The following is a 26,375-nucleotide window of genomic DNA, read 5'->3' as shown; positions in this document are numbered from 1 at the left end:
GCTGCAGATGAAGCTGACCATTCATGCTCACATTGTGGCAATGGCCAAAAAATTAAGTGGTCCCATAAAAAAATCTGACAGTTTACAGGCAAAATTATCTTTACCTACCATGGTATGCACAGCAAAATTCCCAAAGCTGAAATAAGAGTAGAATACAGTAGTAACAGTAATAGTAACCACAGTGATAGGGTAAGGACTGGGTTAAACACTAGTAAGCAAAGCCAACACCACACTTAGTGGAGACATGGGTATACTCTGAATATCTTCTAACAGAGACAGAAAAAAACGGAAACAATGAACAAAACTCTTGCATGCAGCTGATGGAAAGAATATGCCTGCTGCTTCCTTCCTTCTAGGAAGGAAAATAAATGTTGGCAGTGTTAGGAACTCCAGGGGCAGGAAACACAGTGCTGCCAAAAAGGTCTGAAGCACTCATATTCAGCTATGGCATATGAGACAGCAGAGTGTGCGCATTCACTTTCACACATTTTAAAGTGAGAGCAACGAACAGGATAATATGGTATCACTTGCTTCTCTAATGGAAAGCAACATCACAGGCCATTTTCCTTGGTAAAACCAGGACGGTCAAGCTAATGCTTAATCACAGTAAAATGACATCTGCATGTACAATGTTTAGATTTCAATGCATAATTCCAAATCCTAATTTCTTTAAATTAAACTAAGGTTAACTGCACAAACACTGCATTTAAAGAGGTCTAAGAGCATTTTCCTGCCATGTTATATCCAACTGACATTACCTCTTACATAAATATAGCCGGGCCATAATTTGAAAACATTCTTTATAACTGGTATATTAAACGTTTTCTGAATACAGCAGAAAAATGAAATTTCAGAGGGAGAGCTGCCTTATGCTCTTTTCTGTAGAAAAATCCATCACTATGTATACTTTACTGTCCGCAAAAGCTGTTTTCAATGGGATTTTCTACTTTGAAAAAGATGATGTCGAAGTTTGAAGACACTAACCTTTCCCCTAGAGTCAGAGAGTTTAAGGACAGAAGGTACCATTAGATCATCTAGTCTGGCCTCCTCTGTATCATAAGTCACCTACACCACCAAGCACCCACACACTAAATCCATCAGCCAAAATGAGATCAAAGTATTACAGCCCATAGGAGTCTAGATTATTGTGCGCAACTGGCAGAGAACAGCAGGGACTGAGGTGCACCAGAACCTGATGCTCCAATAATGGCAGGGAAGGATAGTTCAGTGGTTTGAGCATTGGCCTGCTAAACCCGGAGTTGTGAGTTCAATCCTTGAGGGGCTCATTTTGGGATTGGTCCTGCTTTGAGCAGGGGGTTGGACTAGATGACCTCCTGAGGTCCCTTCCAACCCTGATATTCTATGATTCTATATCCAAATGATTAAGTGAGATATACTCAGATAATTCTGGCAAGTGACCTGCATCCACATGCTGCAGAGAAATGCAAAAAACTACGAAGGTCACTGCCAATCTGTCCTGGGGGAAAATTCATTTTCAACCCCCACATGGCATGCAGTTAGATCCTGAGAATGTGAGCCAGAACCAGCCAGTCAAGCACCTGAGACAGAATGCTCACAGCCCTGCCACCGCCCCCAACATCCCATCTCCAGCCATGGCCATCCCTGATGCCTCAAAGGAAGGAAATTGAAAAAACTTCACCAAATACATTCAGGGGGGAACCCTCCTAACCCCTGATAGTGACCAGCTGAAATCTTGTGGCATGAGCTTTAGGAATATAAGACAGAAACTGGAAGTGAGCCCCCAGACTGTTGAGTACTATCCCTTACCATCACAAGCAATCTTGTCATACAATCATACCCATAACTCTGTCCAGCTCTTTCTTAAAACCAGTTAAGTAGTTCGCTCCACAACTGGGAGGCTGTTCCAGAACCTCACCTCTGTGATGGTTAGAAACCTTCTCATTTCCACCTTGAATTTGTTCATGGTTAGTTTACATCCATTTGTTCTTATGCCAACATTATCCGTTAGCTTAAATAGCTCTTCACGCTCCCTGATATTTACTTCCCATAAGTTATTTACAGACAGCAATCATAATCTTGGTCAGCCTTCTTTTTCCTAGATTAAGCAAGCTAAGCTCTTCCATCTTCACTCATAAAACAGACACTCCATTCCCCTCATCATCCTAGTCGCTCTTCTTTGCACTTGTTACAATTTAAATTAAATCTTTCTTGAACACAGGTGACCAGAATCGTACACAGTATTCCAGACGAGGTCTTCCCAGTGTCTTGTACAATGGAATTAATTCTTTATCTTTACTGGAAATGCCTTGCCTGATACCTCCCAAGATCACTTTTGCCTTTTTTCACAGTCGCATCACATTGGTGGCTCATAGTCATCCTGTGAGCGAGACACACACCCAGGTTTCTCTCCTCCTCTGACCCTTCCAACTGATGATCCCCCAGTTTGTAGCAGAAATTCTTATTGTTACCCCTAAGAGCAAGACTTTGCATTTGGTACTACTGAATTTCATCTCATTCCTATTACTCCATTCTTCAACGTCATCCAATCCTCCTCTGCATCGATGATGCCTCGCAACTTGGTATCATCAAGAAACTTCTTTAGCACACTCCTACTTTTTGTCCCAAGGTCATTAACAAAAATGTTGACAAAGATTGGTTCAGAGACCAATCCTTGAGGAACTCCACTAGTAACCTCCCCAAGTCTGATAATTCAGCTTTCCAGTCCAACCCATTGCCTTCTCCACTTCAGCCAATTCCTTATCCACATCTTCCCTAATTTAACCAATAATTTCCCATGTGGTTCCATAGCAGATGCTTTACTGAAGTTCAAGTGTACTAGATCTACTGTACTTCCCTTATCTCAAAAATCAGTTATTTTCTCAAAGAACAACAACATGTTAGGCTGTTATGATCTACCTTTGGTAAATCCATATTACATTACATCCCCTTTACCTCTATGAATTTAATTATTCTTTCCTTCACAATTTGTGCTAAAGCCTTGCATACTACTGAGGTTAGACTAACAGATCTGTAATTACCCGGATCATGTTTTTCCCTCATTCTAAAATATAGGTACAACCTGTTACCCTGGGAAAAAATTACTCATTTTCAAATAAAAGAAGCCACACCAGGAATCATCATGTAAGGTGCCCAGCAACCTCAAGCACATCATAGACTCATAGACTCATAGGTCAGAAGGGACCAATCTGATCATCTAGTCTGACCTCCTGCACAAGGCAGGCCACAGAACCCCACCCATCCAATTTTATAACAACCCCTAACCCAGGACAGAGTTATTGAAATCCTCAAAATTGGTTTGAAGACCTCAAGCTGCAGAGAAACCACCAGCAAGCGACCCGTGCCCCACGCTGCAGGGGAAGGCGAAAAACCTCCAGGGCCCCTGCCAATCCGCCCTGGAGGAAAATTCCTTCCCGACCCCAAATATGGCGATCAGCTAAACCCTGAGCATGTGGGCAAGACTCACCAGCCAGCACCCAAGAAGGAATTCTCTGCAGTAACTCAGTTCCCATTCCATCCAACATCTCCCCGCAGACCATTGAGCAGACCTATCTGGTGGTAATCCAAGATCAATTGCCCAAATTAACAATCCTATCATAACATCCCCTCCATATACTTATCAAGCTTTGTCTTAAAGCCAGGAAAGTCTTTTGCCCCCACTACTTCCCTCGGAAGGCTGTTCCAGAACTTCACTCCCCTAATGGTTAGAAACCTTCGTCTAAACCTGCTGGTCAAAGGCACTGTACGTTTTGCAGAAGCAGGAACAAAATTCAGTGACAGAATATCTCTCTCTCTCTTTAGATCAGCCATTCAAACAAGGCCTGCATCAGTTTGTTCCGTTTTGAATTTATTTTTATTACAGGGCAGTGGCTGGAAGGAGTCATTAGACCATGAAAAATAATAATACCGCTGTATTCACACGTGAATCAATATAAATGTCAATTCATGTTCCTGTTAGAATATTACTGCAAAGACAAGTATCTTACTGCAGTCTATTTTTTTAAATGTAAATACAGTAATTTTTTCTAAGAAAATGCATTCACCCCAGTGTATTATTCCAAGATATCAATATTTCAGCCATATTTCTATTTTTTGTTGTACAATACGTTCATTAATTGCTATTGTTCTTCCAGATGTCCAGCACATCCTAAAGATAAATATTTGCTGGATAAGTTTCTTTGTGAAACCTGCGGGTATTTACTGATATTTCATCATATTTTTTTCAGTTTGGTATCCTATATTTGCTCCAGAGGAACTGCAATTCATCAGTTTAACTTTTGTAGAGAACAACAGTAGGTTACAAATTTTGGAAGCAAAGTGTCTCTCTGTTTCTTGCTAGAATATTTAGAAATCTGGTATGAGAAGATGGAATGCCTGGAGAACAGTTTTTGTGTGTGTTTGTTTTAAATACCCACTAGTTAACGTGTCCAAATAACTCTTAAAATTCCTCCTTTTTGGAGGGGTACAATGCAAGAATGACTAACCAAAGAGACAGAGTTTTTTGGGTCAGGAGTTTGTTTGTGATGTGATAACTCATACATCATACTGTTTTCCACTGTGTGTATTATTTTATTCTTATGAGCTCATAAGAACATGGCTAGGCAGAGATTGCAATTCAAAAGTATCCTGTTCTTTAGAGAGCAGGAGTCTCAACAACTTGAATCTATTATCAGTTTGTTTGCAAGAACAAACATGACAAGGACAGGGAAGGATGGAGCAACCTGTATATTGTATGCTTGTGCTGTATGCGTGCTTATGCACAGCAGCAAACAGCATTATTTGTTGGCTTGTCTCACTGAAGAGCCGAGATTATGAAATGGTTGCAGTTCTTGTTATAGAATGGTGATGCTAAAAAAACATCCACAACAGGAAGTGGGACAGAGTAAAAAAACAACAGAGGATCAAATTTTAGGACTCTCGCAATCTCTCAGTGTCCCTTTAAATATGTACAGTACTTGGAAGATCTGCATGTCAGGTGTATCATCAGATATACAGGTCAGAATTAAGGGGAAGTCTTGTCTCCTCCTTTGTGGGTTTGGAGGGCTCTTTTTCAATAGAAATAGTTACATTTGGCTCCATGGAGTGACAGGAGTCAGGTTTGGAAAGACCATGCGGGCAATGCATAACCTAGCTTTGTCGAGGCTTCCTATACACTGTGTCTGTTTAGAGTGGTTCGAAGTAATGCAAGGGCAGAAACAGAGGCTCCATTGCTAAAAATATTCAGGTCTGGCTGGTGGGTCTCACTGACATGCTTCTTATCTGACTGCCATATTTGGGGTCAGGACAGCATTTTCCTCCAGGTCAGACTGGCAGACCATTTACCATCAATACAGCTAGTATCCTGGAAAATGTAAGCCCATAATCCATGTTGCTCTCTATTCCCCTCTGTGAAACATGGGATGCAGGAATCAACATAACTAAGGACCTAATTCTGCAACCCCTCCTCACACTGCATAGCGCTTGCTCACATGACCAGTTCCATTGAGTAGTGCTTACTATCGGCCTCAATGTGAGTACAGTTTACAGTACTGGATCCAAAACTACTAAAGAAGTAAAAGGAAAACACTTTACAGTACCTCAGAGTGAAATTAATTAAAACTCAGATTTGCAAGATTTGCTCTCTCTTATCCAATTCAGAATCTTTTCAGCTGTACAGTCATAATGAGAAAAACCATGTGTGACCACTGATATGGAAAAGCTGGTGCTGATCTGGGAACGCATAGGCCTGCTTTTAATATGAGCAGTCTTACTGAAGGATTACTCGTGTGCTTAAAGTTAAGCATATGCTTAAATGTTTTCCTGGATCTGGGCCAAACTCAGTTAAACTACGTAGAACTGAAGAGTCAATTCATTTCACATACTATCTCTGAGAACAATAAAATGACAAAGTTAAAAAATTGTAAAAGATACTATAAAGTCAATCTGTAACTATTTCAGTTAGGAAACAATCCGATTGAGTTTTCATAGCTGTATAGAGGCGGAAGCATGCATTCACACCCAGTTGGCACATAACTGTTCAAGGACAGACACTAGTTCACAGGCCAGATTAGGCTGGCACACAGGCGGTATGAGTAGTATCATGAGTCACCGGCCATGAGTCATGTATAGTAGTATCATGAGTCACAGCCAGTTACTCTCCTACAGCAGGTCACCAACCTTGATACAAGGTTGGGTTTAGTCACATGAGATCACAGAGGAACGTTCAAATTCTTCTCCATCTCCATTTTCAATATCCAGATGTGGCATCTATGAACACAACTGAAGGGTGGTGGGAAAAGACCGGAGGAGGGAAAATCTATAGTAAAATAAAACCAATCATCCATAGACAGTTATCTCAGTATTTCAAATCCAAGACATTAATCTCTCACTGAAAGATTTAGAGTACTGTACTCTGAAGATACTGAACAGTAACCAGGCCACAAAAATACAGTGTCATTAAATGGTCACTGTTACAAAAAATTCTATAAAGGAATTAAATAAGAGTTCATCTTAACACCATAACGAGATATTAACAAATATTCTATAACTTTTTAAATAAAATAGTAATTACCAACCTTAATGCCAATGTGTAGGTTCCTGGTTGCCGTTGGCTCTCACGAATGAGATAACTTCCCTCTGCAACACTTAATAACTGGTCAGCTTCTTCTCTTGAGATCATACCATGGAATCTAACAAACAAAACTCATTTTTATTAGCAATCAAAGCTGTTTCAAAACACACTGTTTTTCAATCTTAGACCACATCTTTGTTTGTTTTTAAGGAAAAAGAAAAAGAAAAACAAAAAAGTGGCTTTTAAAAAGAAGTTTCCATAAGAACTACAGTAATTAGCAGGAACCTATTTATTATGTTAATTTCTCTCTCTGCTTGGAATTTGGCCAGCATGATTATTTGCGGCTGGTAGGCTTTAGCTGTCAAAATCACTTAACAGACAGCATGGGAAGAACACTCATTACAGAACAAGAGCATTCCTTTCATAACATGGGTATCTTACATTAGTTTAATAGACAAGTGCCCATGTTACCCATTAGCTTAATATTCTATGCTAAGGGTAATCACACTTGCCAATACTGAGGGACAGTCTGCTAGTTTGCCAGGGGCTCAAGGGATCCATTTAATCTAACTATTAATCTGCATAACAAAGTGCAAATTTACAGACACTGATACCAAAATAAACACAAACATAAAATTTGCTTTCATTCTCCGTGCTAAACAGAACAATCTTTGCTTAATTCAATGAAATGGAGGACAAGTAAATACAAATGATAATGTGCATTTTTATAGCATGTGACATTTCATATGGCTCCAAAGAGATTTTTACACACACATATACTCATTGCAGCACCTTCACCTTTGGGGTGAACCAACCAACCACATGAAGCACAGCAGCACTATATTTTCCTAGATAATGCAGAACTGAAGAATACTGTATCCATCTGAAACTGCAGGGGTGATGTGAGGTGGGTAAAATGCCATACCCAAATTAGAGTTTGCAGGGAAGTAGTGTGATTAAGTGGAGGAAAGTTCTTTGCTGTACATGCCCAATAAGCAGACTGGCAGAAACAGGGCAGAGCACAATTTCACAGTGATCACTCAAGATGTACCCATCAAAATGTAATGTATGACCTTTACAAGTCCCACACACAGCATGCTGAACAGCCAAGAGGGCAGGCAACTGCAGTGTCCTCACTTTGCAAATTAAAAGTGTTAGCACAGCCAGCCCCACATTCTGTGGTTAAACACACAGAGGCGATGAAAAGGCCATGAGGTGCACTTGCAGCACCTTTACTCAACATTGAACTTGAACTGAACCCACTCACATTAGACTCAGTGATTCACAGCAGCACATTACTTACTCTCTTCCATAATATTTGGGTCTGTTCTCTACCTATTGAAAAAACAAACATTTTAAATATTTTACTTTCAGAAAAGATGGCACATAATAAACATCTTGTATATAACAACTTTTTAAAAAATAGGAGAGAACATACAGCATATCTGATGGGAAAGGACAAGAATCACTCAGCACTACAGTACTTTTCCAGTGGGTATAGTGTAAGAAGACACACTGAAAGGTCCAACAATCTAAACACAAGCTGAGGAAGCAGCCTATTTAAATGCTGAAATGGAGAGTGTCTCTTGAAATCACGTGCATGTTGGTGCTTTTCTAAGCCACATTAGTAACGTTGTCCAACTACTATAGGCCCAAACTGGATTTTTTTTTAAATGATACATGACATTTTTTTCTTGGTACAAATAATCTAGAAACACAATTTTTAAAAAATCTTCAATTTACAAGTCATCTTCCTCTTCTAAAGTTGTTAGAAGTGTTGCTGTGTACTGTTAAACCACTGCCATATTTCATCTGAGAGGTGGCTACATTTCAGTGGTAAATGAAATGTTATTATACAAGTCTTGCATTTCTTGTGTACCCAAAACTTTCATATTTGTGTATTAAAATAGCACCTAGAGACCCCACTAGTATCAAGACCCTTTTGTACTAGTTGCAAATAGTACGAAACAGTCCCTGCCCCAAACAGCTGACAATCTAAATGTGCACACAGACAAAGGGTGGCAGAAAAGGAGTATCATTAGCCCCATTTTACAGATAAGGCACTGAGAAAAGCAATTTACCCGCGATGCCTATTGCAGAGTTGGGAAATTGAATCCAGCTCTCTCCCATCCCAATGCAGTGCCTTAACTTCCATCATTTCTCTGACTATGGAACTGGGAAATCTTTTGCGCTTTGAATTCAACAGTTATGCAACCTTAACCATTGCAGTCATTGATGATCCAGCTATAATCAAGCGCAAAACATTCACAGTTTATTTCTGCTTCAGTTTCATCCTCACATCTTTTCAGGAAAACGTCAAGCAAACTAAAATAAATATTTCACCCTTGTTGTTGAGATGGCATTTAAATGGGATCTTTAAAAGTCCGAGATGTCAAAAATTAAATATGATACAGAGTCTAGCAACAACAATCCTTCCATAGTCACAAGAAATAAAGAGCTAGTCTGATGGTTGATCAGTTTAGAAAATCAGTATCCATTATTGAAGTGATCAATAATGTTTTAAAGTGTGCATTTTCCTTTACAATCATTGGTGTATATATTATTAATTTAGATGTAGAATACAACTTATAATAGAAGAAACAAGAGTTGACTTATGTAACCACAGCCTTGCAACTTGCTTTATACTTCTGACTAGATTACAACAGAAAGCCTATATTACCAGAGAAGCAAAATTAAGCCCCTACTCTGCAAAGACATGCTTGACTTTAATCATGCAAGTAGTCCCATTGTTCTGAGTTGGACTACTCACATGCCTAAAGGCAAACACATGCATAAAACTTTGTAGGTTTCGGGTCCTAATTTCCGTCCTCCTGCTAAGCAAACCACTTCATTTTATAAATTAGAAACAATATGAAAGTAGAGAAGATGAAAGCATTAAACACACAGACTGCAATACTGTGCATAAAAACTGTGTATAAGTAACTTCAAAAAACTTAGATGCCTGTCATGGTATTAATGGCCAGCATTGCACTCCAAGAAAATGTCCAAATCACAATAAAATCTGAGTGTGCAAACAAGATGAGAATGTGAAGTGGCAGAAGATTAGAGCAAACTGTCAAAGAAAAACTCAGCTGGAGAGTAACTACAGGCACTCACAATGGGTGTGGGACTTAACTTTTCTGGATGATAAATTAAAAGGAGAAATTACCATTTCTCTGAACCTGGCAGTCCTCACTCCTTCAGACTGTTACATCCACTTTTCTTCAATTAGACTGTAAGCTCTTCAGACAGGGGCTACCTTTCACTGTGTGTTTGTACAGCATCTAGCACAATGAGAACCTATTTAGGATTGGAGATAAACTGAGCCCACCTAATTTACATGCCTGTCTCTTTATAACCTCCCATGTTATCTCATTACCCCATTCTATTGTATTTTTGTTGTTGTTTATTTTGAATGTATTTCCATAGGGCCTGACCCAGCTCCCACTGAAATCAAAGGGAGTCTTTCCATTGATTTTAGCAGCACCTGGATTGTGCCTTTAGAATAGAGTTAATTTGTATGCATTACTGTAGGCCAAGTATATAACATAGGTCAGGATATTATATGCCTCTTATTTTCTGCAATGTTTTCTATGAGTATTATCATAAAGGTTTCCCCATAGGCATCTCTCTTTAGTCAGCACCTAGCATTTTTCATAATTTAGTTGTTTTTATTGCCATTAAGTGCATCAGAACTAGGAGCACTGTTTGACCTTGCCATGATCTTTTGATACCACAAAGTTCCTGTAACACTATTTTCTCTGAGTCACCACATAAGTCATCCTGGTCAATACAGATCCAGAGAGAGCTAAAATTAGCTGTCAAAATAACTATACAGATTTGGTAAGTTTAACCCTCCTTTTTGCTTTCCATGATGGAGTTTCATAAGGCTTATTCTCACTCTTCTCAACCCTCATGTAAAGGAGCAAAATCATGCCTTCCAAGATTGGAGCCGCTTACTGTCTGAGATGAAATATGGATATTGCCATAATAAAATGAAGCAGCTGAGGGAGAATTATCATTTTAATTAAATCTATTCTTGCTGGAAAGGTCAGTTCAGCTGTGCCCCATCTCCACATAATGTCTTTTGCTTTTTGCAGTATTTGGGGGCCACTAAAATCGAAAATTTTATTTAACATGAGGCATAAGATGTGTCCCCAACTGCTTCATTTTTTCTTGCATTCAAGTAAATGTCAGTAAATTTCCTTGAGTTTCAGAAATTTTTGAGAGTAGTCTGTAAATTGCCTTATTATTTCAATAATCATAGTGATGGTCTGTACAGGGGTCATAAAAGTTGATTCTTGTATTAGCAAAGACTTATGTCCATTCTATATCTATGCAAAAATTTCCAGCCAATTTTTTTGTCCTCCGAAAAATGCAGCTTTCGGAAGACAAACATTCTGCGAATACATGTCCATTTTGACAATTTGTTTTAGTCAAAAAATGAAAAAAAAAAAGAGAAAACTTCAGAAATGTTTAAATGCATCATATAATCAAAAAGAAACATTTCAGTGTCTTAGGCTATATTACCAAGAGGATTTCAGCATGATGCACAAGAATGAAGTGAGATGGGGATGCTCTGGAGCAGAGACTTGAACCAAGGTCTCCTGCATCTGAGATGAATGACCTGGGTGATGGGGTATGCCAGGGTTGGGGGTTTCTCAATGTCTTCTGTTGAAGGTGTCCCACTTTGTATAACTAATTAAATATTCACTGAAGCAGGGACTGGAATCTAGGTGTCCCCCACCAAGGTGAGTGGCCTAACCACTAGGCTACAGGGAATTCTGGGATAGATCTCTCCCAGTCTCTCCTACTGAAGCTGTTCCACTTTCTATAAAATACTCAAATAGTCACTGGGCCAGAAAGAGAATGTGAGAATGACATGATAGGTTCTATGCCTGAAATGAAATGCCTTTTTCAATGTGCTGGAAATTCTGGACTTTTTTTTTTCCTTGTTTGACCCAAACAGAATGTATTTTATTTTATTTTTTAGAACTGCCAGTGATCTGGAAAATCAGTTATTCACACAGTTCTAATTAGTACCTTAAAAAAAAAGTTAGCATATACCCACAGTTACTACTCTGTGGTATGAGAGATAGCTCACTTTCCCCTGTACTTACAATGGAAAATAACAGTGGTACCCATGTGATATTTGTCATCAGTTACTATTGTTTGTACTGTAGCAGTGCCCAGAGAGCCCAGGAAGGATCCAGACCCCATTGTGCTAGGCACTGAACACAGAAGTCACTATAGTCCTGCTCTGGTTTTGTTTCTATTTTCTCACCTAAACTTTGGTTTATGGCTAATAAAACTGAAGTGGGTGAATGGATAAATGGTGTAGACTTGGCATGCGCCTCACACTTGACTGTGTCATTCTGAAATGTCCTCGGTGCCTTGGGAAGTCACCCAGGATGAATCTCGTTCATATGAACTCGTCTTTGAGATCAAATTTAACAAGTTACATTAAATACCCCCATTGAGCGTGATCAAATACTCCGTAGCTATCCACAGAGGCTGCTTTGACAAGGGTATTTAGAGATGCTGCTCAATCAGGCTTGTTAGTAATTAGCACAAGATTAGGATGGAGTCTTGTTATGAGGCAAAAAAGGGCAGTAATTTTAATTAATTCAATCATTTGGTTGGCCTGATATCCTTTCACATATGATTATTTTAAATTCATTGTGAGGTGCCCTGCTGTGACAGCAAGGGGTGCCCTGAAGACAGATTCTAACTATACATATATATTCATGCACAAACACATGCATGCACACACAGCCCAGAGAGGCAAACACAATATGCTTTGGACAATGCACCCACATTTCTTATTATGATCACGGTATGAATCTGATGTAGAATTCAAAGATCCTTAAGTATTTACAGCACTAACCCACAATGCTATTTTTCACTCAAAATACCTCAGCTGTGCTGCACCATCACGTGACCAAAACACAAGGGCTGATTCTCCAGTTCTTTATGCTGGCATTACCCCAGTGTAACCCCATTGACCTCAGCAGAGTTAGAATGGACAGTCAAAGTATTTTAGAACCATTTTCAAGGTACTGAGTTATTTGCTGGTAATGTCTCTCCACATTATCTCTTGTAGCAGCATGTGCCTTCGCACCTTGAACAAACATTATTTATGGTGTGATTTCCAATTACTCTTTGCCAAGTACTTTTTTCTTTAATTGTCCTGCTTATTTCAATACGAGGAACAACATAATTAATACCGTACCAAATTACGTATTACTCCCTCCCCCTAACCTCTGATATTCTTTGGACTGGGATTCTCTTCCTAATACTTATAAAATTACGTATACAGCAGAACTATTCAATTACTTAGAAGATTCTGCTCCTCACTGCCTCACTCATGGCTGCTAACAGAAACCCAGCTGAGAAAGAGCAGATCAAAGCTCAGCACTAGCAGGAAGAGCTTAGAACACAGAGAAAGGTTAAACACGTTTCTACTCACTGAATATATTTTCACTTCAACTTTGTTTCAGCTGCACAGTATGTTCAGTACTTGTAATGAAAAACATTGTTATGGGCAAGACATTGAAATCAACTCCCCCGCCTCCAAAAAAGGCAAATAATACACATTGATGCTACATTATAATTATTTCAATTTTACTTTTATGATGTAAAAATATCCTTCAAAATGGTCATAGTTTTGACCTTGAGAAATAGGATTTTTAAAATGGAAAATTTCCATTTTTAAAAAATACCTAAGCCCTTTCAATTTCAGTTTAAACCAATTTTTACTGAAAAATTCCCAGGTTTTACAAAGAGTATTATTCCTTTTTTCTCCCCAATTCACCCCCTACTTTTGTATCATTCAAATATATAAAAATAACTTGTTTTATTAGGAAAATACAATCATTGCATGAGAAATAGGTATTACGATAATACATTATTGTCTCTGTGTATATGCAAAGTTGCCTGCTGAAATAAGGCTGTGTTAGTCTAGAAGATACACAATAAACAAAAGGCACACAGGCAAGCTCTGAAGTGCGTTGCACCTCGGAACATACTGATGAATCTCACGCCCACCATGCACGCATTTCAAACTGTTAGCAGATGATGGATTAAAGATTTGACACACTAAAATTGGAAGAAAATGAAAATCTGCATCAGAATACGTTTCAGATCATAAGAAAGTATTCGAAAGTTTAAAAAAACGAACAGGAGAAAAGGATAGACTTGAGTGTATGTGCTGCAAATGGTGTGGCTCAATTATTAAACAAATGCTTATGGGCTAATAGTTTTAAGTGCACAACAGTGAATGTTTTTTTCAAATGAAAAGTTTTATTTGGGGATTAGAGATGTATTGTTTTCTTAAACTCAGAGCTGGCACTGTGCTTTGAGTTCTGCTTTCGTTCTACACCAAACCACATTGAGTAACGGAATTCAGAGCATTAATCTACTGAATATTTCCATCTTTCCAGCCACCAAAATAAACCCCGATATTCACCCAGAAAAATTATTAAATAGTTTTTTGCACTGATTTTCACCTGTTTTTGTTGTGGTAATAAATACTGATTAATTTTTCCTGGGAATTTAATAAAATAAAAACTAAAAATGAAGGGCCCTAAAAATACCTTAAACTTTACACTCAGCAGCTATCTATGTGCAACAAATTGTATGCTGCACAAATCTGCTTTGTTCAACTCTCAATTTTCACGATACCTAAAAATTGCAGATATGCATTTCTTATCCCATATTAAAATCAAGACCATGTTCTACTCTACAGTTTACATTTTGGGACAAAACCATTCTAGAGTTACACTAGCTTCTTTGTCCCTCCTGAGTGAAGTACTTAGTCAAGTTTGGTGTTATGAATGTTCACAAGTGAAGGTACAAACACACGTCTCTGTTGAGCCTGACAGGATTAAACCTGGAGACCTTTCTAGGTACTATGTAGTAAACCTACATACCCTCTAGAGCTTGGATCACTAATTCAGGGTGAGCACTGCTCAGCTCCAGCCTATTTCTTCCTAAAATAATCACGAATTGCAATTTGCCATCTGTACAAAAGCTTACAAAAATTTAAAACTAATGTGTAAACTCAATGATACTGCGGCGATACACATACATCTTCGGATGACAAAATTAAGTAAAGGTAAATTGTAATTGAAGTGGCAGCATCTGGATGCCTGAAGATCTCCCCAGTATGAATTGGCTTGATCTTGTCTAATTTTTAAAATAATGCAAGTGTGGATCTGATTTGAATTTGAATGAATGACCAGTTGGTGTTGTAGGCTTGTTCCATTACTGCAATTGAAACAGATGTTCAAAATGTTTATCTATAGTATATGACTTTACATCTTTTATGTCTTGCCTTGGCAGTCCAGTGGTATTGCTAATATTATAAAGGAGGAGATCTTTGCATGACTCCTGCTCATGATTTCTCATTTCCCAGGACATTAATGATTAACACAAACACCAGCCTGCAGATAAATTGGCATGGGCTGTGCTCCTGACAGATCTATTAAGCTAAACAAGCCTAGGACTCCTCTGTATTATTATAGGTAACTCTCCACTGTGGGGGGAAAAAGTCCATGAAGCATACATGTTGTGCACCAAACTGCAGTCATTATTTTATTTACTATAAGGCCTCTCCATGCAGTTCTGGTTGCACTATTCCTGCATACTTTGTATTTCTCTGTTTATTTGAGAAGGAAAGCTTATCCTGAAAGCTATACATATCAATAGTAAAGTTGAGACTCTGAATTCACAAAAATTAGGACATGTATAGATCAGGTTCCCATACTGTCAAGGTACCTGAGTGGCACCCATTACCACAGTATCTATATGCATTACGATATGGTCTTTTGTTACATCAACAGACAATGCCAGGAAAGGTAAGATACAGCTCATCAAAAAAATAAATGTTAACAGTCTAGGCTACTAGCCTGCCAAGAGTGCGTTACAGTCTTAAAATGTATATACATTGGATGCATTTCACCCACCACTGAAACTCAGAAACTTTTTGGGGCGGAAAGCAGCAGTTATTTCTTGACACCTAGCAACAGTACACAACAGTTTAGGGCAGTGTAGCAGTGCAGACCCACCACCGCGGCACCTCCTGCTGGTTGTGCTGGGAATTTGCTCTCTCGGACCACCAAGGCACCTTTTACTAGCAGTGCTTCACGCACTATCCCTTCCACTTCCTCCTCCATCACCACCATGTGGACCCGTGTCACTCCCTGACCGCACTGTCCTCTTCAGGACAGTCCTCCAGCTGTGCCCCAGCCCGCTGTCTCCCCTCTTTTGGGGGACAGGCAGTCCTTGGTCCTTCCACTAGCCTCAATGGCCAAGTGAAGTTTCTAGTCTAATCCCTGGCTTCAGGGGCAAACTGAAGTCTGTATTTAGGCCACTCTCCTCATTGACAAGTAGGAGTAAACAGTGGGAGAGACCCCGGCCCACCCACTACTCTAGGTCCCGGCCAGCCACATAGCTGGCAGCCACTTACTGTCCCTCCTCCTATTCCTGCTGACTACATTCCCTGGGCCTCTTCCCCTGTAGCCCTAGCATCTTCCCTTCCCCTCGCTTTAGGGCCTCAGTCTGGCCATGGTCAGCCAAGAGCTCCTCTATTGCTCCGCTACCCTGCCCAGCACTGCAATATCTCCGGTGCTCCTCAGCAGACAGTTCTTCCCCTTTGTCTTCCAGGAAGAGACCGTCTTTCCTCTGTTGAGCAGCCCTTTATATATGGGCTGCTCCAGCAAGCCTTCTCTTGATTGGCTCTCCCCATGAGCCTTTTCCTGATTGGCTGGGTTCTGCAAAGCCTCTCCAAGGCTGCCTTAACCCTTCTCCTGCCTGTGTGGGGCAGCTGTCCCCCCCACCCCACAGGCAGGGAGTAAAAAAGCACTATACCCAAATGAATGTGTGACATTTTGAGTGATATCACAAAAAATCCTATTATGCTGAATACATGGAAAGGAAAAATAGAAAGGTTGAAGTGGAAACAAAAACTGTCAATGGAAATAATTACATGTGATTAAAATCCTAACTTCAATATTAATGTGTAAGGTTTTTGCACAGAAACAATAACAGCTTAGATGTTGTTTCCTTATTAGCAAACTCATTAACAACACAAAACATTTAAAAACTATTTTTTCTTGCTGAGACATGTTCCATAAAAAATTAGTCTGTCATGCTTGATCAAGATATAGCTACATGAAAGACCAATCAACTATAGCTACTCACCTACCTATTGCAAAAATGCAAACCTGCCAAGTTAATCATGAAAGATCAGGGTGTTTCCATTAAAATGAAGTGTTTGACTCCCATTAAATCTCTATATTTTATTCGAGAAGTTGATAGACTATTTGGAAGAACTGCAATTGGGCATTTGAAAGAGAGGATAGAGAAATCCCTGTTTAAGTCAGTAAAGTAATCTTCTTTGTGATCTAAGCTATAAGCTATTAATGCTCCTGACAGTACTATGCTCCACTATATTTAATGCTATGTCAACATGGACAAACACATTCCAGAGATTAATTTCTTCTCTCTTGTTGCATGATAAAAATGTTGCAATAAAATTTGAACAATTCAATAACTTGCAATGGTGTAGTATGAGCAGTGTTTTGTAATATTTAATGAGTCAAACTCAACATTTCAGCATTCTTAAAATTGACACTGATGTTTTCCAAGTTCCTAGAGGTAGTGATGGGATAGAGAGTTATTCATAAAAACTTACTGACACGGATGTTTAATATCAATTAAAACACAACAATATTTTAATCTACAATTTCAAAATAGATATGAAAGAGTGCTAGTCCTGTCAAATAGCATTAAAAAAAGACAGTATCACTTTAGGTCCTGATCCTACAATCCGAGTCATATGAACTGACCCTCTGCATACATGGGTATTCCCTATGCTTCAACAGGATTTCACAACTGAAGCATCAGGGCCCACACTTTCTGTCTATAACTGAAAGATTGGGATGGGCGGAAGAATTCACTGTTCTTTCATTGCATTTATTGTGTGCATTTAATAACGTAGGGACAGTCTTGGTATTTGCCCTGTACAGTCAGTTTCCCCTGTTTGTGTGGATCTTTCACACAAAAGAGAGGACAGAGAAATATAACAAAAAAGTAAGTGTAAAGAAAAAAATACTGCTAAAGTTACCAGGTGATTGCAGGGGACAGATGTAGTACCTGAAAGTCTTTTTAACTCTTATTTTAAATTAACCAGATTTCCACTTGATGGTGCCCCTTTAACATCAGAAAATGCAATGTATTCAAGTTGCCCTCTCCATAATACTTCCATGTCTCCCATGTAGCAGTTGTTGAATGTACGGTGTGTGGATGGAACTGGAGTTTGTGGAGAATGTAAAGCTTTGGATCATCACGATACCCACCTCAAAAGTGCAGGTAATCCTTCTAGGATGGGGAGCTTCCTGTTGCAACTGATACACTGAGAGAAGGCAGAAGTTAAATATATTTCAGTTTTCTGCTTAACACAGCATTGTTTTTGTTAAATTAGGAATCTGAAAACATTAAATTTTGATTTAAAAAAATACTTGCTGCAAGATTTTGTGCAGAGGGATACACAGGCCAAGATATAATTGATTCACAACTAATCAGAAACCACTCGCTATTAGAATTCATATATCTAATTAATTACTGTGTGATACCTGGGCAAGGTGGGAAAACAAGCTAGACACAGGCAGAAAAAAACAGATGTTATGATCAATGCAAACTTCACTTTACAATACATCAAAAACATGTTGGTTCTACAACTCTGTTCTTCAGCAACAGGATTCACAGTCAGTGCTGTAAGGCACTGACCACGTCCTGCAAGGCACTGCTCACCTTCAACTCCCATTGATTTCACTAGGGACTGAAGCTATTCAGGACCTTGCAGAAGAAATTCAGAGCATTGTAGAATCAGGCCCTCAGTCTTTATGATTGTTCACTAACCTTTCTGAGCAAACAAAATGTCATTTATGGCTGTGCACCTATGGTCATTCAGTGGGCAGTTTTCCATAGCTAAGGCCTAAAATGTAACCTATTTTAAAATGGGTACAAATACCAAAATATCTATTTTTGTTATCTTTTAAAAATTGAGCCTCACTGAGATCAAGGTATCTTCAAAAGTAAGTTGTAAATTTATGATAGTAACAATCTACTTTGCTATAAAGGAGGGACATTCAGCTCCTCCTAAAGTAGTTTGATTTGGCAAATCATCTTAAAAATGAAGCTGTCAATACTTTTTTTTTATCTTTACAAAAATTTGGTTCTGATTAGATTTCTTTCTGAAATAGACACAGAGATGTAATCCCTTAAAATTAAATTATCTTTCCAACAATATTACTAGCAAACAACTCTGATAACATGTGCTGTCACTTCTTTAATGTAACAAGAACATAAATTAGTTTATTCAATGAGATTTTATTTCATTATCTTTGGCATTTGATCATAACTATTTTTTGACACTCATGCTGCATTAAGATGCTAAGAATATAAGAATCACAATGGAGAAAATGGCAGTGTTAGATGACAAGTAAATATTCACACTAGATAGAAATCCTTGTTCCAAAGGGGATGGGGAAAGCAACATTTTTATCTTTATCTTAATTTTATTTAAAACCTACTTCACCACTTTTAAAAATTGTTTTGCACAGATATGAAAAGGGTGATTTTGAAAGTAATGAAAAATAGGAAAATAATGTAAAATTTGCAACTTTTCATTGGAAGTACAGCATGAACATTTATTTTCCCCAGTTTCCACTATAAAAATATTTTTTCTGCCATAAATGAAGAAATTATTCCCTGATCCAAATCTGATACTTGTGGAGAACTAGCTCAGGTTATATAAGAAAAAATTCAGAGAAAATGGATAATTTTAGATCTGAAAATGTGATGATGGATAGTTGCAAGTGACACGCTTTGTAGAGCACTAAAAAAATTTAAGCTAATCATTTCTTGCCTTACAGCAACATTAGAAAGCTTTTCTGAAGATGACTTTCTGCTCAAAGACTGTGCCTTTTATTCTTTAGTCAGGAATACACTGTGTGGTCTGTGAAATGTGCTCTCTATCCTTTTCCTATTACTGCTGCATGAGAACCAAGCTATCAGCTGCTGTTTCCTTGCTGCTACTATTGCTAGTGAACTGGAATAAGACATTCCTATTCATTTATCAAGAGAGACAGCAACACAAGCAAATAATATGACTGTGTGCACTTACTTCTAATTTTGGAAAATTATGAAAAACATAAGTTACATCTACAAATGATGTGTGTTGCTTTAGCTACTGGGCCAGCTGCCAGTGAGGCTTGGCATGGTAAAGGTTGGACACCTCATTATAGATCACGGTGTGAAATAAAATGAACGAAAAGGCAGAGTTCACTGAGTTCACAGAAGGTAGAGTGTTGTGATTTATTATTATTTGCAACTGAAAGCAAAACACACAGAACTTGGTGACAAACACTGGATGAACGGCTGTTATGATTAATGATGTTTAATAATAAAGTTACAATGTGCTCCAGTTTTATTCTTTAACCATCATCTACAAGGCAAAAGCCTGCTTTAAGTCACTTCATGTGTAAGTGCCTTTATTTTAAGTGACTGGTTTGACATAGGGCAAGCCCCTGATGTAATAAGTTATGATTCAAAACCACACAGAGATTGCTTCTACGTTCACATGCAGACTGAGGTTCCAACCACCGCAGTTATGCAACAGCAGTTGAATGGATTGGAGACTGTTACGCGCATTCAGTTCCTTTACATTCAACCATCTGAAGAGAACACCAAAGACAGCTGGAGGAAAATCTTTAGCATTTTCCCCCATCCTCGCTGCTTATTCTTCATTCATTTCAATTAATTTAAAATAAGTTTTAAAAGGTTCTGGAGTTGCTAAAATTTTAAGGCCTATGCAGTGTTGCCAACTCTCTTGAATTTATCATGAGTCTCACAGTATTAAGTGTTTTAGTTAGAGGCCCAGTGCCTGGAAACTGGAGATTATATGAGAATCTCAGCTTTTGGGATTGTTTCTAGTCTTTGTGGCGGCAGAGAAAAGTTTGAAGCTATTACCTGAGTTCATCTTAAATGCTCAGACACCAGATGGCAAATAAAAAAAGCCCCAACGCTAATGTTTTGGGTTTTTTGAGGCATGACTCATGATTTTTGAATGTTTGGGGTTGGGAATGCTGTGTACAAAGTGCCTGTTGGAACAGAAACATCCAATCTCTGCAGGACTCATGGAAACTGAAAGTGAATGTTTCAGAAGAGTTGGAAGTTCTGTGCATTTAGACCTAGAATATATACTGTAGAGCAGTGGTTCTCAAACTATTGTACTGGTGACCCCTTTCACATAGCAAGCCTCTGAGTGCGACCCCCCCCCATATACATATATAAACAAGTGTTTTTAATTTAACACCATTATAAATGTTGGAGGCAAAGCAGGGTTTGGGGTGGAGGCTGACAGCTCGTGCCCCCCTATGTAATAACCCCGAGAAGTCCCGACCCCCAGTTTGAGAACCCCTGCTGTAGAAAATAATCCTGCATTAGCAAAGGCATGAACTAAATGATTCAAAAGGTCTTTTTCCCCTCTCATTTCTATTATATATTTTCAGTTGATAAAAATTATTTTAATCCATTCTCTAGAAACTTTAGCAAAATCTTACACTTCAAAAAAACGCTTATACGTTTTTTGTCAAAGGTTTAACAAACTTAAAACCTTGAACTCAGTAGAACAGATTCCATGATGTGCTGTCATTTGGAAATAAATCCATTTTTTGGGACGCTGGATCATAGGCCCCAACTTACACAGATGATTTCTTTCATTATGTTAAGTGCTGCTTTCATGTGTCTTTGGCAGTGCTGTTACTAGCCCATTCGGGGCCCAAAGCAGGAATATTTTCGGGGGGGGGGGAGGGGGAGCTACAAATACAATAATTAATAGGGGGCTCCCTGCGCTGCTTGGGGCCCTAAGCAATTGCTTAATCTGCTTATGCCTAGCGCTGGCTCTAGTCCAGGGGTTGGCAACCTTTCAGAAGTGGTGTGCCGAGTCTTCATTTATTCCCTCTAATTTAAGGTTTTGCGTTCCAGTAATAGACTCATAGACTCATAGACTCCAGGACTGGAAGGGACCTCGAGAGGTCATTGAGTCCAGTCCCCTGCCCTCATGGCAGGACCAAATATTGTCTAGACCATCCCTAATAGACATTTATCTAACCTAATCTTAAATGTCTCCAGAGATGGAGATTCCACAACTTCCCTAGGCAATATATTCCAGTGTTTAACTACCCTGACAGTTAGAAACTTTTTCCTAATGTCCAACCTAAATCTCCCTTGCTGCAGTTTAAGCCCATTGCTTCTTGTTCTATCATTGGAGGCTAAGGTGAACAAGTTTTCTCCCTCCTCCTGATGACACCCTTTTAGATACCTGAAAACTGCTATCATGCCCCCTCTCAGTCTTCTCTTTTCCAAACTAAACAAACGCAATTCCTTCAGCCTTCCTTCATAGGTCATGTTCTCAAGACCTTTAATCATTCTTGTTGCTCTTCTTTGGACCCTCTCCAATTTCTCCACATCTTTCTTGAAATGCGGTGCCCAGAACTGGACACAATACTCCAGCTGAGGCCTGACCAGCGCAGAGTAAAGCGGAAGAATGACTTCTCGTGTCTTGTTTACAACACACCTGTTAATGCATCCCAGAATCACGTTTGCTTTTTTTGCAACAATATCACACTGTTGACTCATATTAAGCTTGTGGTCTACTATGACCCCTAGATCTCTTTCTGCCATACTCCTTCCTAGACAGTCTCTTCCCATTCTGTATGTGTGAAACTGATTGTTCCTTCCTAAGTGGAGCACTTTGCATTTATCTTTATTGAACTTCATCCTGTTTACCTCAGACCATTTCTCCAATTTGTCCAGATCATTTTGAATTTTGACCCTGTTCTCCAAAGCAGTTGCAATCCCTCCCAGTTTGGTATCGTTCGCAAACTTAATAAGCGTACTTTCTATGCCAACATCTAAATCGTTGATGAAGATATTGAACAGAACTGGTCCCAAAACAGACCCCTGCGGAACCCCACTTGTTATACCTTTCCAGCAGGATTGGGAGCCATTAACAACTACTCTCTGAGTACGGTTACCCAGCCAGTTATGCACCCACCTTATAGTAGCCCCATCTAAATTGTACTTTCCTAGTTTATCTATAAGAATATCATGCGAGACCATATCAAATGCCTTACTAAAGTCTAGGTATATCACATCCACCACTTCTCCCTTATCCACAAGGCTCGTTATCCTATCAAAGAACACTATCAGATTAGTTTGACACGATTTGTTCTTTACAAATCCATGCCGGCTATTCCCTATCACCTTACCACCTTCCAAGTGTTTGCAGATGATTTCTTTGATTACCTGCTCCATTATCTTCCCTGGCACAGAAGTTAAACTAACTGGTCTGTAGTTTCCTGGGTTGTTTTTATTTCCCTTTTTATAGATGGGCACTATATTTGCCCCCTTCCAGTCTTCTGGAATCTCCCCCGTCTCCCATGATTTCCCAAAGATAACAGCTAGAGGCTCAGATACCTCTTCTATTAACTCCTTGAGTATTCTAGGATGCATTTCATCAGGCCCTGGTGACTTGCAGGCATCTAACTTTTCTAAGTGATTTTTAGAGTTTAACGTTTTTAGAAGGTCTCTTTCTATAAGTCTATAACATATAACTAAACTATTGTTGCATGTAAAGTAAATAAGGTTTTTAAAATGTTCAAGAAGCTACATTTAAAATTAAATTAAAATGCAGAGCCCCCCGGACCGGTGGCCAGGACCTGGGCAGTGCGAGTGTCACTGAAAATCAGCTTATGTGCCACCTTCAGCATGTGTGCCATAGGTTGCCTACCCCTGCTCTAGTCTCTGGACATGGTCTCAAAACAGAGGTGGGAAAACTACAGCCCGCGGGACCCTCCTGCCTGGCTCCTGAGCTCCTGCCCCAGGAGCCTCGCCCCTGGCCCCTTCCTTGCTGTTCCCCCTACTCTGCAGCCTCAGCTCGCCCCGCCGCCGGAGCAATGCTCTGGGCAGTGGGGCTGCGAGCTCCTGGGACAGCGCAGCTGCAGAGCTGGGGCCTGACCTGGTGCTCTGTGTTGCGCGGTGGCGTGACTGGCTCCAGCCAGGTGGCATGGCTGCCTTTCCTGGTGATCTGGGCGGCGCAGCTGTAGCACTGCCAGCCACTGGTGCTCCAGGCAGCGTGGTAAGGGGGCAGAGAGCAGGGGAGGGGTTGGATAGAGGGCAGGGGAGCTCAGGTGGTGATCGGGTGTGGGGGTGTGGATAGGGGTCTGGGTGGTCAAAGGGTGGGGAACAATGGGGTTGAATGGGGGCAGGGATCCCCAGGGAGCAGTTAGAAAGGAGAGGGAAGGTTAGATGGCACAGTGGGAGGAAGTCAAGGGCAGGAGTTCTCAGGGGACAGGGAGAAAGGGTGTTTGGATGGGGCAGAGGTCACACGGGCTGAGGGGCAGACCGTCAGGAATGAGGTGGGGTTGGATGGGGCGGCAGGGAGCAATCAGAGGCAGAGGTTCCGGGGGTGGTCGGATGAGGCAGTCAGAAATGAGAGGAGGAGTTAGATGGGGCTGGCGGGGAGTAATCAGGGGCAGGGGTTCCAGGGGCTGTCAGGGAACAGGAGGGGTTGGATGGTGCAGGAGTCCCAGGGGGTGAGAAGCAGGACAGGTCGGATAGCGGGGGGGGGGGGGGGGGGGGGCAGCCCTGCCTGGCTGCTTCGGGAGACACAGCCTCCCGTAACCGGCCCTCCAAATAACTTCAGAAACCCAATGCAGCCCTCAGATCAAAAAGTTTGCCTGCCCCTGTCTCAGAAGGGCATCTAGCCTCAAAAATATGTCAGAACATGTAGAGTTAGAGGCATTTTACAGTAGTTGTGTGGCCAAATACACACACACACTGAAAATCTGCTGTTAAATAAAGGCTGAATCTTTCTCCCTTGCAAGAATCCGGTCACTAACGCCCTTAGGCACTATGCCAGCAGGCCATACCTGTGCAAGTAGTCTCATTGACATTAATGAGAACACTCATGTGAACAAGGTTTACAGAATCCAACTCCAGGGACTGTACAGATGCACTTGGCCTTTGGCATCAAGGAGGGCAAGTGTCTCCAAATGACAACATTTCCTACTACTCTTCATATTAATGCACAATGTTTCTTGAACTCACATCTTGATAAAAATGGTATTTCAATTGTTTTAAAAGCACTGGAAATGAAAGTCTTTTGTTCCAATATTTTTTAAAAATCTGTTTGAATACTCACAGTAAGATTTCCAAACAGGTGGTTGGTATTCATCAGGATCTGAAAGAATAATGACACTTATCTAAATACACTATTAAAAACAAGGTAAACGCATTCCTGCAGAAGCATTGTTAAATTTAGCAAGATAACTGTACAAAAATCTAGCTGGAGTATATGCTAATATTATCGGCATTTTAAAAGCTACAAAAAGGGAGTTGTAAAAAATGAACACAAGAGTTTTCTCTTCTTTACTTGGAAGTTTGTAAAGTTATTTTTCAAAACAAGGTGGAAGAAGAGCAATAGAATACCAAGATTGGCAAGATGGCCAATTTACACGGAACTCTAATGCTTCTATAAATAGACGTGCAAAACTGGGAAGAAAAAGAATAATGCTTTCTTTAAATATGCCTTTTTAAAAAAGTTTGTATTAGAAAATAATGTTTCCTTAAAGATATTTAACTTAAGGTCAAATCAATCAACTTTCATTTCACCTATTAATGACCCAGTCCTTCTCTAAAGTGTTTTGGAATTGAGTGTATCCCTTTACATAGTTTGTGAGCTCCCTAGTGGAGTTCACTGTATTCTGGGTTTGTTTTAGAAGACAGTGTCACAAGAGGGCTCACAAACTATGTAAAGGGACACTACATTCTTCCACTAAAATCAGAGGCCAAACTCCTATAGACTTCAATGCTTGCAGGATCAGGCCCTAAATTTGTGAACGCAAGAGAACTGGAAGATATCAATCTGTATAAGAAGCAATGTTGCAACTTTATTCCACTGAGATCTCTCTCCTTTTTCAAATCTTCTATTTACACTGATCCAGCTAATCCTTGATTTGCAATCTGATACACTTCACAGCATATAAATAATACTGAAGAAGTTTCAAGAAACTTGCATTCCTTTTATACTGAGTACAAGCTCCACATAGTAAAAACTACCAGATGCCGTAAGAATACCATGAGCGTCTCTCCAAATCTTGCAAACCTCAAACTTTAATTATTGTCATGTACTTTGGAGTTTGTCATAAAAATAAATTGGTTTTCTAGGTTCTGTCTGTCTTGTGACTTGCTGACAATTTACCAGTTGGGCTAGATTCTGGCCCTCATTGCAGCTGCTTTGTGTCAGTTCACTGGTTCCTCTACTCCTATCAGGTACCCCCTAACTTTGGTTTTGATCCCATGAGCTACTGATCCTACAAGATGATGAGCTCTCTCACCTCCCATTGCAGTTGATGGGAGTCAGTGGCACTCTACATGTTGCAGGATCTATGAAACATTCACATTTGAGAGCAGATGACAGTGTCTTCTGCTACACCATAGCTTTTGGTAGGTAAATATCTGCTGGCACTGACGCTGTCGGATGGAGCTGCAGGGGCGGTGCCTGCAGATGGGGCAGCGTGCAGAGGCGCCTGGCCGTGTCTCCGCATAGGAGCTGGAGAAGGAACATGCTACTGCTTCTGGGAGCCACTTGAGGTAAGCGCCGCTCAGAGCCTGCACCTCTCCCCATGCCCCAACTCCCTGCCCCAGCCCTGATCCCCCTCCTGCTCTCCAAACCCCTTGATCCCAGCCCAGAGCA

The 26,375-nt window shown here is 40.0% G+C and overlaps 1 protein-coding gene across 3 annotated transcripts in view; it reads right to left on the bottom strand.

Annotated features, from left to right (window-relative positions):
* CHN1 (chimerin 1) overlaps positions 1-26,375 on the bottom strand; it is a 160,760-nt gene that overhangs the window by 107,051 nt on the left and 27,334 nt on the right. For 2 of the 3 annotated variants that reach the window (XM_030580865.1, XM_030580866.1), the window contains 4 exons: positions 24,822-24,860; positions 17,911-17,966; positions 7,854-7,885; positions 6,555-6,668 (listed from right to left, as the gene is read on the bottom strand). In XM_030580865.1, the coding sequence (XP_030436725.1) occupies positions 6,555-6,668; positions 7,854-7,885; positions 17,911-17,966; positions 24,822-24,860 (241 nt within the window). The remainder of the gene's footprint in view (positions 1-6,554; positions 6,669-7,853; positions 7,886-17,910; positions 17,967-24,821; positions 24,861-26,375) is intronic. The other variant, XM_030580867.1, reaches the window with a different exon arrangement.

This window comes from Gopherus evgoodei, chromosome 11, assembly GCF_007399415.2.
Source record: "Gopherus evgoodei ecotype Sinaloan lineage chromosome 11, rGopEvg1_v1.p, whole genome shotgun sequence".
Classification (NCBI taxonomy): domain Eukaryota; kingdom Metazoa; phylum Chordata; order Testudines; family Testudinidae; genus Gopherus; species Gopherus evgoodei.
This window is presented reverse-complemented; position numbering and strand designations above follow the sequence as displayed.